At 40.7% G+C, this 16,494-nt stretch overlaps 2 protein-coding genes across 10 annotated transcripts in view; both read left to right on the top strand.

Annotated features, from left to right (window-relative positions):
• Nucleotides 1–9,604, top strand: part of MAP3K5 (mitogen-activated protein kinase kinase kinase 5) — a 101,033-nt gene extending 91,429 nt beyond the window's left edge. For all 3 annotated transcript variants that reach the window (XM_050709533.1, XM_035538384.2, XM_050709534.1), the window contains 6 exons: nt 925–1,030; nt 3,062–3,305; nt 6,008–6,120; nt 6,937–7,049; nt 7,980–8,056; nt 8,891–9,604. In XM_050709533.1, coding sequence (XP_050565490.1) covers nt 925–1,030; nt 3,062–3,305; nt 6,008–6,120; nt 6,937–7,049; nt 7,980–8,056; nt 8,891–8,951 — 714 coding nt within the window. In that variant the 3' untranslated portion in view covers nt 8,952–9,604. The remainder of the gene's footprint in view (nt 1–924; nt 1,031–3,061; nt 3,306–6,007; nt 6,121–6,936; nt 7,050–7,979; nt 8,057–8,890) is intronic.
• A 2,271-nt stretch (nt 9,605–11,875) lies between these two features.
• The window catches only part of MAP7 (microtubule associated protein 7), a 110,654-nt gene continuing 106,035 nt past the window's right edge, over nt 11,876–16,494 (top strand). For all 7 annotated transcript variants that reach the window (XM_035538918.2, XM_035538919.2, XM_035538911.2 and 4 more), the window contains exon 1: nt 11,876–12,006. In XM_035538918.2, coding sequence (XP_035394811.1) covers nt 11,961–12,006 — 46 coding nt within the window. In that variant the 5' untranslated portion in view covers nt 11,876–11,960. The remainder of the gene's footprint in view (nt 12,007–16,494) is intronic.

Genomic DNA, 16,494 nt, shown 5'->3' with positions numbered 1-16,494 from the left:
ATAAGACTTTGAATAGCTTCATTGCTTTCTAAATCTAATTAGATTTGTCTCTTCCTGCAACTTCTGGAGTTCTGCTCCTACAGATTCTGTTGCTTTTGACTGCTTCCATACCTGAAAAACAGCATTAAGTTGTTATGTGTTATTGCTGGATGCTGTGACTAGGTATTTCATGGTAGCGCTGTCACCCCACCTGCTTCTTCCCTGTCATTTGGGAGTTGGAAAGTATCTGGAGTATCCATATTCCATGTCTAACATGGAGTATCCATAGGGACACCCAGAAATATGGCTGAACATGCTTTGAAGGAAGGTCTGTAGAGGATTAGGAGCAACCCAGTGTAGATAACTATCTCATCGGATAAAGTTAAAAATAGAAGGAAAGAGGTAATGGCACAACATACAAATGAAATCCCCTGGTTATCTAAATTATTTTCTGAATCAAGGGGGAGAAGCATTACATTAGGTCTTTGGTATTTCCTGCAATTATACTTTAAAATAGTGAATTATTGCTCAGAACAAGCAGTGAAAACCATAACGAAAAAGTAACAAGGTTAATTAGCTTAAGTTATGAGACTTTCATAATATGGTCCTTGGTATTTGTCATGGACTTGCATTTTTTTCTAGTTTCAGTCCATGACTGTGAAGGTTAAATAAACTTTGGTATTAGTCATCAAAAATCACCTAACACAAGAACTGGTACTTTATTTAGAAAAAAAAAAAAAAAGACACAAAATATCTTCTGACATACAGCATTGTCAACATCCACTATTTTATGAACATTTTCTGCATTTAATGTAAACATGAAATAGTTTAAGTCACCTGTTCGATACAACATCTTTAAGTTCAAACATTTTACACTGTTGTGATGTAAATTATAGTTTCAGATTGTTGAGGATATAATCTCTGAATTGAATTTTCTGTTGCTAGGTCAATAAAGTTCTCCGAAATCATAACATCAAGCCACATTGGATGTTTGCATTGGACAGCATAATTAGAAAAGCCGTGCAGACAGCTATTACTATTCTGGTCCCAGGTGAGTTGTTTCTTACTACTCGGCAAATATGAATTACCCAATCTCCTTAAATGTGCTTTAAAGCTGCAATTATGATGCTTCACTTAAGAATTTGAAACCAGCAGTGACTTTTTCCTGTTCACCATCTGTTTTGCAACTTAAACACTGATAAGTGTGTTGCCCAAGTTATTTTGGAAAGTTATCCTTTCCAAGATGTGTTCTCTAAACAATTCTGCAACTCAGTGAGCAGCAGCAGACAAAGGTACTCTGGGGCCTTATTTTTTTTAGGTGCACAGCAGCACAGTACTGCCTCTTGAAATCCAAAGGATGGACAACTTGCCCAGCACATACCAGTTTTCAGAAGGTGTTTTACAAAGTGCAGTTTAAGGGCATGCTATTTTAAGTACTCAAAAATCTCTCTGGCTCCTCATCAGAAGTTGTCTAAGAAAATAATAGATCAAGACCTGTAGTATAAATACTGTATTTTGAATTTTGTCAAAGTAGAATGCATAGATTAGCTGAGGAGAGAATTCCGTATAGAAGAAATGTAAACCATTCTGTTATTGTTACCTATTTGCAGAGTTCATTTCTCTGCTCTTCTACCATACTTCTGACTGCTTCCCCTTGCTTGTCTGATCTTTTTTTTTGTGTGGTTTTTCTTCTATGAATGATGTGAAGATTTATCTCTGAGTTTAAGACTTCTAAAAATTGTGGGATACTTCTGGAGTAGTAAGAAACAGATGTTCTATAGTTACACTTACTGGTGCTTGCTCTACAATGGCAAAATGAACTTCAGTTCTTAGTAGTGTGTTGTAAAATTTTAAAACAAATCTAGATGTATTTGCCTAGCATAAAAATAATATTTGTGGAACAGCTATGTAATAAATCTGTTTTGTTTTACGAAGAGATGACTTGAATCAAGGCATGAACACCCCTTTTGAAAATAAGAGAAATTTGCTTCTTAGTTCTTGAGCAGAAAGGACAAAAACCTATGAAACAAGTGTGATTTTTTTTTTAAAGTATGTTTTGATTAGGAAACTAAAGGGAGTGTTTTAAGGAGCCACAATTGAAGGAAGGAAGGAGGATTTATATTAAAGGGTTAGAATTAACAAACAGATGTTGTTGCGATAATAAGTTTTGTAGGAATATTAGAGTAGGAATATAAGATATTGTGTAGACATCTTCCATACCTGGTAAGCTCTGGTAGGTAGTTTTAATAAGAAATAACAGAAAACAGGGTATATGTATAGCTTTGTGTCCGTGGTTTTGTGGATATACATCACTACAAATAGGTGGTGTTCACGCTGATAATTAGGAGGGGAAGTGTGCCACTTTCATTGTTGGGAAATAGGTCTGTTTATTTCCTCTCTGATTATTTGGATACAATTTTTTTGTAAGCATGATATTCTTCTAATGAGAAGATACTAAATATGCCAGAACAGCAACAGGAATAGCTGGATATAATAAATACTGATTATTTACTTAATAAAACAACTAAGGTCAGACACATGAGAAATTGCACACCACTGAGAATAGAATAGAACAAGAGTACTTGTGGTGCTGCATGGAGTACTTCAGCTTAGTACCAGAAAATAGATTTGAGGATTACCTTGGAAAAATTTCTAAAGCTTTTGAACTCATGGTCAGCTGCAGTTATCATTTGAAAGACATACAGCTGTTCTTCTTGATAGCTATAGCATAAATCTAATGCAGTAATGTGGCATAAATACATATTATTAATAGAAGTATTAGTATGGTAGTTCTGTCCTCAACTACTGTATGTAGCAGCAGTCATTCACCAAAAATAAGAGAATAGCAGTAAACTTCTCATGCAATTCAGCAAGTCCTCAATCAATCCTTGCACTAGACAACAGATAGCATTCATACTGCAAGTTCTGATCAAATGCAGTATTCTTTGCTCTGTGTGACCTTACATTGGGTGAATAATAATATTTGAAAATTTTGGGATGATCCCTAGATAGTCACTTAGGCATGCTCTTGTTTTAATGTTTATCTTTCATGTTTTTTCCTTAATTTTAATGTTTCTAACAGAATTGAGGCCACATTTTAGTCTTGCATCTGAAAGTGATGCAGCAGATCAAGATGATATAGAAGTTGAAGAAGATCAAGATGACCAGCCTCAGAATCAAACTATCCAACAGCCTTGCATTGTCATGGAAGATGCAATAGCTACCTCAGGTGTGAGCACACTCAGCTCTACGGTATCCCATGACTCCCAGGCTGCTCAAAGGATGCTGAGTGTCCAGCTGGGCAGGCTAAAATTAGAGACTAACAGGTAAGTCTGGACATCAGGAGACACTAACCTACTTGAGACTGTATTTCGTTTTGCTTTTGAAATACATATGCTAGAATAGTAGCAACGGTATCAAAATTCCATAGTACTGCAACTCATTCCTTTAAATGATGGCCATTGCACATGACCACTCACAACTACACATTAATTTTATTCATTTCAGAATGATAGTGATGGAAGTTGAAGTCAGTCTTGATTTCAGGTGCCCTTTCTAGGAAGGTCTGGAAAAGCTGAGCTTGCTGCCAAGTTTCTGCTTTTTCTCCTCTTTATATGCTGTGTATGGCTGATGAATGGTGTTATGTTTTGTTTCCATTATGACAGAACTCACTGTTCTTTTCTGTAGTTATTCTTGGAGAACAAACACGAGCTAGTCAACAGCCGCACGTGAACTGAACAAGGAAACTTTCAGAGTTGTTTTGTGTGCAGAATTCAGTGCAGCAGGATCTGTGTTTACAAGCAAGCATTTCATTTTTCTTTAAAAACCAAACACCAATCTGTTCATCAAAGAAAAATCGAAAAATGTGTGTTTTAAAATAAGTGATCCAGAAACTGGATTTTTCAGAAATATAAATTTTTTCATTAAAGTATACCAGATAGTCTGTTTAGAGCAAATATTTAAGCCTGTGCAGCACCTGACTTAGGACACTGAATTAATTTCTCACTGACCTCAGTAAATTTTGAATATGACCTTGATAGGAGAACATATCTTCAATAACAGAGTTGTTATGCTGCCAGCTCATTCTGCGTACTTATTGACCCAATTTGAATTGAAATGTTAAATTGCACTTTACTTTTAAATGTGTCCAGGAACTTTGCCATAGAGTACTACATTATATAGTACTATTTTTAATAGAGTATGAGTATTTTTGAATTCTCACGTTACAGTTCATTTTTTTAGTTTTTGATGACCACAGAAATAGTTTACCTTACTGATATGCTTAAAACCAACATCAAAAAAATTGCTTGGATTGCTTCACTTTCCCCAGCATAAACTTGGGAAGTAATAGCATCAGAAGTGATCAATTGGTAGAGGTATTATTTTCTAGCACCTTGCTTTTGTAAATTTCCTAAATGCAAAGCCTTTGACCAAATAATAACATCCTGTCATTCACAGAGAAATCTTGAGGTAAATAATATGGGCAGTTGTTTAGTTTAAGTATTAATTAAAGCTTTATTGGCAGAAGCAGCAAGTAGTTAACAAGAGAAAATGGTTGATTATTTTTATTGGCCCCATAGGCCTTTTTCAGCCAGAATGGGTAGAGGAGGAATAAAATAACTGAAAATTGGCTGCACTCCTCTCTGTAGAATATTAAACTGCTTTGAGACTAACCAAGCTGTGGGTGTGTGCAGAGACACAGAGCAGGACTGTTCACGTGCAGGGTAGACTTCTCAACAATTGGTAGCTCAGGCATGGAAGCACTCAAATGCAACCATGCTGCTGGTAGGCCTCTGTGCCCTTCCATATCCTTAAAAGTAGTGATAAATGCTTTTACAAAGTGATTATATCAGAAACAGTTTCTCTGCAAAGCCAGGGTACTTCTGTAGCCCATTCTCCAGCTGAATTCCAAAATGTCGCTATCTTTCAGTGTCCCAGAAGAAGATGCATTGCTTAACTGACTTAAAGGAAAATGGTACAGAAACAAAGAAAGTACTAAAATGGAACAGTTAATGCATAGTTCTCAGACTGACAGACTTAAAGGAAGGGATGAAGATGTTGTGATTCTTTCAAGGCAGAACTTTCTAAGACTGGAAAGTCAGTGATAGGTTTATGAGCTATAACATGCACATATGTTATCAAGGTCTAATTTCTTTAATCAAGTTCCTAAGCACATCTTGTTCACAATTCCTCCTTTATACTAAAAAACTCTTCTAAAATAAAAAAATTACTGCAGTCAGTTTTGCATACAAATTTTCTGTTGTATTCTGATTATTTTCCTTTGATAACTTGGTGTTGGCCACTGAATCTCTGTTTTTTTCTCTGGGTCCGTGTTATGAAGGAAGTCACACGTGGGTTCCAATTTGTTTCTGCTTTCTCAAAAGTAATTGCTTAGGAGAGGACAAAATGTATTTTCCCTCACCTTTTCTTATTCTTCATATAGCATAGGAGGGTAGGTACAAGCCCTCTAGTACGTGAGGAAGGGACAGTCCTTGTGTGGATTACAATGTATCTTCCCCATTTAAGAAATGGAACCATAATTTTTTGCCACACTTTCATCGTAGCTCCATCCTTGCCATACTTTTTAAAATCTCTGCAGGAGAGATGCGAGTTGGCCTTTTGCCTTCCATGGGATGATGTGACAAGGTTTAGCCCTTGGCTCATGAAACACTTTGATAATTGAGAAGAACAAACATACAGTTTTGTTTAAAGCTGACTGCTAGCTGTAGAAATTTTACTGAATTTTTCTATCATACCACCTGTTCAGTGGGTGTATGTGTATATGGAGACAAGGTACTTATTTTTTGTTGTTTGAAGAGCTCTAGTTCTAGAAACCAGACCAGTGGATGTTTATAACTGCATGTATGCTATAATAAATCTATAGAGACGGGATGTTTCTGTGAAGAAAGGAAGAATTCTGTCCTTGTCTCTGTCAAGAAGGTTTCCAGTTTAAGTTTAGTAAGAGCGTTGCTTTCCTGAAAAAACTGAGACTAAAGAAAACGTGTGCTTTCTTCCCATTGCTTCACAGGTTATTGGAGGAACTGGTTCAAAAGGAGAGAGAATTTCAAGTCCTTCTACATCAAGCTATAGAAGAAAAAGATCAAGAAATCAAAAACCTGCGGCTTAGGTCACAGCCAATAGGTAAGTGAGAAGAGGTTTGAAAGAAAAATTTCACACACTAACAGCAGATGAAGACAGTGACAGCTAAATTTCTGTTATTTTTATTGAGCCAGTCCCAGCAAAGGTATTTTATTACACTGCTTTTGGTAGGATTTTCTTTGAAATAAGAGTGCACGTTGAAGGAACAAATTACTGTATTTTGTTCACAATAAAAAGAATGGTATAATTTAAATATTTTTGATTGTGATTGTTACAGTAAAAGTCCATGAGGATAGAATTGGTGAGATATAAGTACAACATAAAGCTTACTGAGGTTGATCTGTATCTGCATTGAAGAAGGTGGAAGTGCTAATGCAGTTTGATGTTTCAGTGTAATGTGCTTCAGAGAAGTGTCACTTTCCAAAATCAGCTGATCCTGTCCAAGGCATTGCCTACACACCAGCTGTTTGAGTTACACTGAATTTTTTTGTTAAATATGTAAAAGCCTCAGTGTAGACAATTATAATGATACTGATTTCGCTAGTAGTCATTCGCTGAAGAGGACAGCAAATGCATCTGTATCAGATGTACACACTAGTTTAACTGCCTTCACGTTGAAGCCCAAGATTACTTCTGAGTAAAATAAGTAACCATAACCAAGTAGAGTAATTGTTGTGTAACTGTCTGTGATCTGTAATTGGGAGTGGGCTACAGGAACAGACATCTATGGGGATACTGGTATTCTAAGCTTGGAGGGAAAGGTCACTGAAGACAGTGCTTAAGCATTTAAACAAACAAACAAAAAAAGGAGGTTGCTTTGTCAAGACATTGTCTTCTCTCAAAAAACGCTTGTTCTAGATATTCCTGGATTGTCTGTCTGTCATCGTCATTCCACTGGCACAGGGACCGAAGACCCTGATCTCATAAACTGGTTGAGTGTTCAAGGAGCTGATGAGGCCACAATAAACAAGGTAAGAATGGTCCTTCCTGTTTGCCTTGTCACACAGATGTCACAAATCATTAAAATGATAAAAAAAAAAAAAAAGTACTGTTTTTGTGACTGAGTGCAAGAAGATCACAAATCATTTTAATTATTTAGCAAATTTTGAGAGATGAGCCTCTTTTCAGAGGGGAAGAATAAGGCATGAACATGGAGGCCTTTGTTAAATATAAAGTGTGTTCATAATGTCTATAACTGACTACAAATAAGAGAATAAATTGTCCTGCTAAAGAGACAGTATTACTTTGGTTCATAATTTTTCAGTCTTCGCACGTTGTGGCAGTTCCTACTGATTATACCCTGGGTACAGGGTACATGTTCACCCTTAGGCAACTGTGTTAAGTGAAATCTCCTGAAGTAGATAGGTCTGTTCTGCAGAAAATGATACATAATTTTAGAGGTGTTGAGCATCTCAGAATTTCAGCTGACTTAAGAAATCCTGCATGTAATTATCACTGATGTAGATCAGTTCAAAGGTGTCTGGAAATCAAAATGCACCAAATTCAGATGATGCTTTTGAAAAGGTAGGTCTTACCACACCACATTTCACCTGTAAGGAAATTAAACAAACAGTTGTTATGCTCAGATGTGCATTCATTGAATTCTGATTCTGGGATACCAGTGATGACAATAGAAATGCCAGTTGACAAAAGTTTTGAGTAGCTGTGAAAGCATTACACATTTAGAGTAATGCATGGTGTGTCAGTGTGGAGTATGCTGCATAAAAATTAAGTAGTTTCACTGTGTTTCTAGAAACAATATGGATTAATCTGTTAGAGGTACCACATTTTGGCCCGATTTTAGATTTCTTCCAGACCCCTATTTTTAAGGGGCAGATAGTATATAAAACTTAGATGGATTAGTTTTCTAACAAAATGTTCATTTATACTTGTTTTTGTAGTTCTTGGCTGAAGACTATACATTAATGGATGTTCTCTGCTATGTTACACGAGATGATCTGAAATGTTTGAGACTGAGGTAACGTTTCACACTTGAGTGAACTGCGCTGAACTGGAGTGTGCTTTGTTACAAAAGAAAATAACTGATGCTAACCCCCTATTGGGTTGTTCAGCATAAATTTAAAATAAGTAACACTTTACAATATTTCTTGGATCCTGATGCATTTCTGATAAACAACTGATGGTGCTTACATTTTAGAAATAAGCTTTTATACTAAAGGCAGGCAAAGGAAATTTTTTAAATTAAAGCTTTTGCCTTGCACCTGGACATGCTAGAAGTCCCACTAAAGCCTTACTTTTATTTTAAAAGGTTGAGATAGCAAAATTTGTTGTAATTTATCACAAAACTGCAGAAATTTTCATGGACTACAACTAACACTAGATTTCAGCTAGTCATACCAGGTGTGTATGTCACTGCAGTACTGGTTTAAGTAGAAATGGTATAATATATCAAACACTGAGTGTTCCCAGGCAGTTTTAAAATAAATTTTAAAAAAAATTAAAAATTGGTAGGTGGTGAGATTTTTTTTTTATAACTGACGCTTCCATAATGGTGGAAGTCTGCTGTGGGTTATGCAAGTCCTTTGGATGACAAGTCTGAATTCCAGAAAGCAGGCATCTGAAAAGTCAAAAGATTACCCTGTACTGTAATCAGAAAAGGACTCTGTTCTCTCTTCGAGTGTGTGTTGAATTTCACCTTTGGTCAGCTTCCGTACTGAGTAGTAGAAGCAGAATTTCATTGGTTTGAAACTAGAACAAGAAAATCAGAATGCACCTGAATTGGAATGGAATGCTTTGGGGATGGAGAGTATTCTTTTACCTGAGCATCTTTATGATTTTTTTTTCTTTACAGAGGAGGAATGCTATGCACCCTCTGGAAGGCCATTACTGACTTTCGGGAGAAACACACCTGACACTGAAATCTATCTTCGCTTCTCTGCAGAGAGGAAAAGGTTTCTTTTCAGCACAGAGCAGGTGTGCTGTCAGAAGGACTGTTGCACTTTAATCCAGTATTTGTTTACCAATGTTAAAAACACTGCAGCTTCCTGACTGCTTTTACGCCTATAATCCATAAAGAATCTGTAAACAACCTGCAACATTATTTTACTTTAACTGTTTATATATGCAAGTTTTTTGAAAATTAAGGAAAAACAAAAATTAACTCACGAAATATTGTACTTAACGTAACCAGATGTTAATTTCACGAAAAACTGATGTAAGATTTCATGTGACTGTGCATCACTGGAACAAAACCAAAATGTGACAACTTCTCAAGTTTTTTTCTTTGTAATGCATCTCAGTAATCTGTAGTAGAAATTCATAATTTCAATCATAATTAGATATTTTTCTTTTAGTGTGTAAGACCTAAAAGTAATTGTTTTTACCTATTGCCCTACATAGTTTAATATTGTTTATTTTTGGTAACTTAAGTTCTATGGTGCATTTGTTTTAGTTGTTTATGTACTACTGAACTGTACCAGTTGCATACACCTCAACCATAGTAATGTTAGCTTGTTCTAAAGCTATCTGACATACACAGTTGAAAATAAAAGAACCTACGAGTTGCTTTTTGCTATATTTTTGAACTTTTAAAATAAAGGTGTAGAACTGGAGAATGTTGGAATAAAAAAAAAAAGAAAAAAGCACACTGAGTATCAAGGGAACCTTTCTGACACGTTAGTTACTGTGATTTGATTTTGATAATCATAGTATTGAATGTTTTCTCAATACTGCAATTAGATTGAACAGGAAACCTGACACTTCCCAGCAAAACATAATTCCCTGGGTGCTAAATTTATTAAATAACCATCCACCTTGAGTGCATGGAATAGTCATTTTGTTTTCTTCTACTGTGTGGTTTTCTTCTTTGTGACTTGCCTTTTCTCACGCATCATGAAACGGGATTGTGGATATTCCATATCTATCAACGCTGATCATCACGCTGGCATTCCAGCACTGGGTAACATCAGATGCTTCTGGGGCAGTTGTAAATCGGACTTTTCTGGACAGAAACCGCTTCTTTCCTCATAAGTCTTGGGAACTGGTGAACAGCTTAGGCTCTGAATGTTTCATGTCTAACAAGTATTTTAAAAGAAAGTTGAGTATTTTTTCTAAACATAAACATGCTGTCTTGACATATATGTAGTTAATTTTCCTAGGGTCAATTGTTTTCTGAAAAACAATTATGTATATAATACATAAATAAACTAGGAAAAGTAACTAGAGGAAAAAACACATCTTCAACAAAGAAAGTATTACTTTTCCTAATTCTGACGATTATTTTACTGGTTCAACTCATTCCAAAACTGTGACACTTTCAGGAGAAACACAGCTAATGTTTAACAACATAACTAAAAACATTGTATGCAGGGGAAAGGAACCCTAGGCAAATTAACTCTATTTTGATTTAGCAGTGTCAAATACGATCCTGCATCAGCCCATGACTGTTGCAGCTTGAAAACCTCTGATTTTATGCAGCATAAATAGCATAAGCATTACTTTATTTGTGTTCAGGGTTTGAAAGCATGTAGCCTGTTCTCTATTATCCATGACTCAGGATGCTCAGCAATGCCAGCTATGTATAAGAGAAGGGAGTGTGATCATTTTAACGTCTCCACGAGACCTAGCCTGGCACCAGCTGGGAATAAATTCCTGTGGTTTGCCGCTGGCCTCACCAGACCTGCAGAGCTGCTTGGCTGATGATCAGTTTTGTATTCTTTACTGTAAGGCTGTATTGAGTCTGATGCATGGCTATACTGAGCAACCCTACTTTCATCCTGCTTGAGGGACTGTGCTTCCCTGAACAGTGTAGCTTATCCATCAGTGTACTAGAGTTATGCACAATCAGGAAAGCACATGTAATATCCCCACCACGTGCTTCAGGCCACTTCATATGCATTGTTCCAGACACTCGGTAGTTTTTATATTCTTGGACAGGACATGCAACCACTTTGGGACAAGGTGTATCAGACAGGTTAGCCTGGGAGCCCTGAGTATGCTAGCACATTCCTACTGACCACAAGTGAGAGATGTGAGGTTGTGTTCTGAGGACACGGTATGTGCAGAAGGGAACCTTTTGATTATGGAACATACTGCTCCCTTTGAGCTTAGTAGCCTCTTGGTCCTTTGCTACTAGTTTGGGGGTTTCTTGTAGCTTTCAGCATCAAGTCCAGCCGGCGCTTATATTGCAGCACCATCCCCCTGCCTACAACTGGCAGGGCATGTTTATCACCCAAGCCCCAAGTCCTGTTTCAGAGCACCAGTGACACCTGGTGCAGCAGAGCATCCGTCCTTCCTGCCCATGTAAGAGACCTCGTGCCCCGAACTCAGCTCTCTAAGGGAGGAGGACTTTCAGTTTGCTTCATCCAGCACAGCACAGATATATTTGCACCTCTACATCAGCTTGCCTTCATGTATGTTGCAGCTGTGCCGTGGGTTCCCCGATTCATTCACCCTATTTCAGCCCTGGTTTTGCAGATTTGTGCTGCCTACAAGTAGACACAAAATGCAACGATGTTTTAGTCCAGGCCTGGGCAGCTTTTAAGAGAAACGCTCATAAACACCCCTAAAGCAGCTTAGGGTGAGTCCAGGAGAACTCCCAGGAAAGGTAACGAGGCCGTGAGCTCCAGTGAAGGGACCTGCCGGTCTTCGGCTACCTGACGGGCCGTGGGACCACCACAGCACCGATGCCGCGGGGGCCCCTGTGAGGGTGGGGGGAGAAAACAACAACAACAAAAAACACCGTGAAAACACGGACAGGTCAACCCCAGCCGGGACGGGGAGGGAGGGAGCTGCCAGTCCCCGCCTCAGGAGGGGCCGGCGGTCGCTCTCCGCCCTCACCTGCCCCGCGGGGCCGGGGGGCCGCGGCGCCCTCACCTGCCCGGGGCGAGGCGTGGCGGGGCGGCGCTCGCCGAGGAGCTGACATGGCGGAGGCCGCGGGCAGGAGCGGCGGCTGCCGGCGCCCCGCAGGTGAGGCGCGGCTCGGGGCTCGGGGCTCGGGGCTCGGGGCTCTCGGCTCGCCCCCGCGCACCGGCCGGCTGCGGGTGGCCGCGCGGAGCGGCAGCGCCGCGGGGCCCGGCGGCCTCCTCCTGCCGCAACAGGTGCGCGGCCGCCCCGCCGCGGGCTTCCCCCGGCTCTCGCCGAGCGGCCTGCCCGGGGCTCTGCCGGCCGGCCCGCAGCGCTACGGTGTCTGCGCTCGGTGCGCGGCGGGGCCGGTGCGGGGAGCCGAGCCGCCCGGCGGGGAGAGGGACGGGGAGCCGCCGGGGGAGAGCCGGGCACCAGGTCAACCCGAGCCGCGGGGCACCAGGTCAACCCGGGCTCTCAGCCGGGGTGAATGGCTGCGGGAGCCGGCTAACGGAGGCGAGAATTGGGCAAACCTGGGCGGGGAGCGAGGCGCGGGGCCTGCGGGCCTTAAGGTGAGCCCGCAGCGAGGTGGTGGCCTTGTGCCCTGCTGCGAGGGCGTTGTGGGACCTGCTCGTGTCGGCCCAAGGGCAAGGAGGGTGCATGGAGGAGGTCTGGGCTTGCACAAGCAGATCCGACCGCTGCATCGCCGCTGTCGGCGCAGATGCTGTTCGCTTTTGGGAGCGGTGGAGGGGTTGCCCTTCTGTCATGCTCACTGCAGGTGCTACTTGCCGGGTTGTGAAGCCCGGCTCCAGCTCGCAGTCCGCTTCTCCTTTCTTTTCCCCTCCGTGCACAGGGCAGTTCACTCGCCTTTTGCCGGTCCTTTGCTTCCCTGTCACACATCCATGTTTATTGCTGGATCGCAGAGTGAGGATTCCCATCAAAACAACATATGAGCAGGCCGTATGGCTGTTGGTTAATCAAGAGTGTTTCCACAATGCAATATTCTAATACACATCTTATATAATCTGGTGGTAGTGCAGTAACAAGCAACAACTGTGGGCAGACCCATCCAAGTGCTGTCCTTTGTTATTAAAGTTAAAGGTATACCGTAAAAAGGCAAATCACAGCCATCCCTCTAAAATTCACCTTCAGAAAGGGTGCACGTCTTTGGTTTCGGGGTTAGCAACCACGCCAGCTTCACTTTCCACAGGAAAAACAGGCTGCCGCTGCATTGTTTTAGAGCCGCTTTTAACAAATTCTTTTCAAACTCTTTACCTTACCTTGCTAATGTGGTGGTTTCGTTAATTGTGCTGTCAGGCTCTGTTGTTTATCAAAGTTGGAGACGAGCTGAAAGAAGTGTATTTTATACGCGTGTGGGTTTGAACAGGCCTTTGGCAGAGCCCCTGGCGCAGAGAGAGCTGTGAGGGCACCACCGCCCCGTGCCGCCTGCGAGCGGCAGGGGGGCTCTGCCTTGCCCGGCCTCAACGGCTGTATCGGGATATTTCCTGCCTCTTTATACAAAAATGAAGTCAAGGATCTGTTACTCTCCTGCAACCCCTCTCCAGTTAAAGCCTGCTCAAACGTTGGAATACCGCAGTGAGTCTTACAATTGGTCCCACGTCGCTAATTGATACTGTAGCTCCGAGTGCTCTGACATAGAAACTCAGATTTATCAGTAGCTTGTGGAGTGAAAATGATGCAGCTAAATTAAATATGAAAGTGTGGGTGGGGGCTTTAAAAACCCCTATAGAAGCCACCCCTCAGCTTTAGAAAGCAGGTAACGTAGTGTCCCTTAGCATCTCTCATTGGTCAGGTAATGTTTGTGCAAGGGCTATGCGCCGTGGAGGAGTTTAAGCAAGCCTTTTGATATTCACAGTGATTAACGGGAGCCAGGCTGCTTTTCCCCACCCACTTCCTCCCAGCACTGCTAGTGCTTAAAAAAAAAAAAAAAAAAAAAGACATAAAACAAAATCCTCTGGAGTTCACGGAATAATCTGGCCTGTTAAATGATGCTGGAGCAACTTGTCTTCATGACACTGCCTCTGCAGGAAGAGGGTCTCTGCTGATGTCACTACACTTGTATGCGCCATCATTTCACTTTGGCTTCATATTGAGAATGGATGTTCTTTCCCGTGCATTACTTCAAACTTTAAAAGTCAGAATTTGCAATAGTCTGAGACTGCTGCTGTTTTATTTTTGTGATGATTGGTTTATTAGTAGCACAGATAAAAAAGTTTAATACTTAGAAGCTAGGAATTATTTGTGGTGTTAAATGTAATTAAATGTGATCAGTGCAATAATTTCCTCAATTATGTAAATACTGTATAATCTCGCAACAATCTTCTTTTCCACTTGAAAAATGTGTACAGGTCTAGATACACAATAGAAGCCACAGCGTGCTGCTATTGTTGTGGTGGCTCTCTGCACACCCACCTTTCCTGCAGGAAGGAGATCTCCTGAGTATGACTTCTGCTGCACAAATGCAGCATGCTGCTAGGAACATAGCCACGGGCATGTTGCACGTGTGTAAGATGAAAAAGACCGTGAGAAGATGGTGCACCTGTAAAACTGGTTTGGATTTGATTCTGCGGATGCTCCTGAGTATTGATTCTGTAGTCATGTCTTAATTGGTTTTATTAAAGTGAGTCCTTGCTTTCGTTAAAAGAAGTAAAAGATGTATCTATAACCTCAGTGAAGTTGGAGCAAATTCTTGACAATGGGAATTGGAGGAGCCATCAGAGTTGAAGGAAAGTGACCCGAAGCTGTCCATTAAGGTGATGTGCAGAGGGCGGGCTGTCTTATCCGAATGGCTGGAGTTGGCAGCACTGACTCCTCTTGACTTTCAGAATCTTTGGAGATGCAGGTGGTGCAGTGACTTATGCTCCATGTTGACAGTCAAAGTGCAACGTGCTTGGGGGGGGGGGGAAAGCAGGTACTGATGCCTCCAAACATTTCTCACGTCTGTGTCTGATGCTCTCATGTATTCTCGTTGGAGAAATAGCCCAAAACTCATGGCGTTTCAGGTTCGCCTTCCAACAAGCACACTGGGAATATGCCAGGAGAGTGTTGGTAATCAACACAGCACCACGTAGTTCACAGGATCTCATCTGCCAGATACTGTCGGTAATACAGCGATGGAGAAAATTTTAATTTGGTCTTGGCGCATTGCCTTTTCTTTGAAGTATTTCACATTTCTACCAAAACGTTTAGTACATACGCAAGTGCCCTTTGTTTTCAGAGTGCTTTACAAGCGTTTTGTTCTTTTGATGTGTGTGCAAACTGGGTATTTTAAAACCATGCTGTTTTTACAGACGGAAGCAGCGGCGAGTCTGCCCAGGCCGTAGTGTTAGTAGGGTAACTGGCCCCGATGACTTCTGTTTTCAGTTTCTGTTTCCTGCTTCCCTGTCAAGTCCTCATTTCCTCGTGGCTTTTCCTCATCTAACTGAGCTGGCACCGAGGCTGTGTGATATGTTGTACTCTAGGGCCTGATCCAGTATTCTGCTGTTACACATGCAATTTAAAAACATTGGCTAATAATGATCTAATGTGTTTTTATCTGTCACGGCACACGTTGTGCAATTTTTGTAACTAGTCATACTATGCAAATCCATTTAATTAAAACTGTGGCAGGACGTGGAAGACTGAGGGCTTCTGCTCCTTCTTGAGTTAAAGCGCCCAATTCAATGAATGAATGAAGAGTAAGTTCTAGAAACTGCTGTTTTTATGGCCTCGACTTCCAGAAGCGAGTCATCTCGTTGCTTATTTAAAGCTATTCAGAGTGCATCCGAGCTCTTGACAGCAGGATTCTCATTAGTCAGAAAGATGTCGGTTTACCTTCTTGTTCTCTAGCATTTTATATTCAATTCTACTGATTTATGCAAGTGGCCACCTTCTTTCCACCCTCCTGGAAGGAAGGAAATCGATGATTATATCAGATGCTTGTAATCTAAATACGAAAAAGAAAAAAATCCTGTAAAATAATTTACCAGTTCTTTACTATCTTGTATACATATAAGTGAGATATCTTTGAAGAGAAGCTTAGAAACCTCTGTAAAGATGAGGTTATTCTCCTTTTTAGCAATAAGAAGTAGGAGAGGATTCAAGAGCAGTGGTGGAAAAAATAGATGTGCATGATGTTTGAGACCGTGATTGTAATAACAGATGCAAGTAATTTTTCTGATGTAGAGAATATTTCTGCAATTCTCAACTTGTAGAAAATGGTTAAAATGGGGAGGGGGGGGGGAGGGGGAGGGAGGAGGGGAATCCTGTCTGTCTTTTTAAGGCTGTATTGCTCTGTCCTAGATTTACATGGCACTGAAAAGAAAGTGTCCAGTTCTTTGATGCTGAGTAACTAGCTGTTTTCTCAGGCCAAAAAAAAAGAAAAAGGCTGCATTTGCTTGGTTTTTGGCCTGATTTAAAATCCACTGTAGTAAGTAATAAGTAAATGCAAGGACCTGAATCTCCTGGAGGAATTTATGGAGCTATCAAATTTGGAGTTTAGTTAATGTGTCCATGTTCTGATATTTAGCATTGTCTGTTATGTATTTTTTAATGGCTTTTTAAAGTTTTTGACACAATGACTATCAATGTTTAAAATGTCCATACAAAATATGG

Source organism: Cygnus atratus, chromosome 3 (genome assembly GCF_013377495.2).
Source record: "Cygnus atratus isolate AKBS03 ecotype Queensland, Australia chromosome 3, CAtr_DNAZoo_HiC_assembly, whole genome shotgun sequence".
Lineage (NCBI taxonomy): Eukaryota > Metazoa > Chordata > Aves > Anseriformes > Anatidae > Cygnus > Cygnus atratus.
The sequence above is the reverse complement of the archived record's forward strand: the minus strand, read 5'-3'. Positions and strand labels throughout refer to the sequence as shown.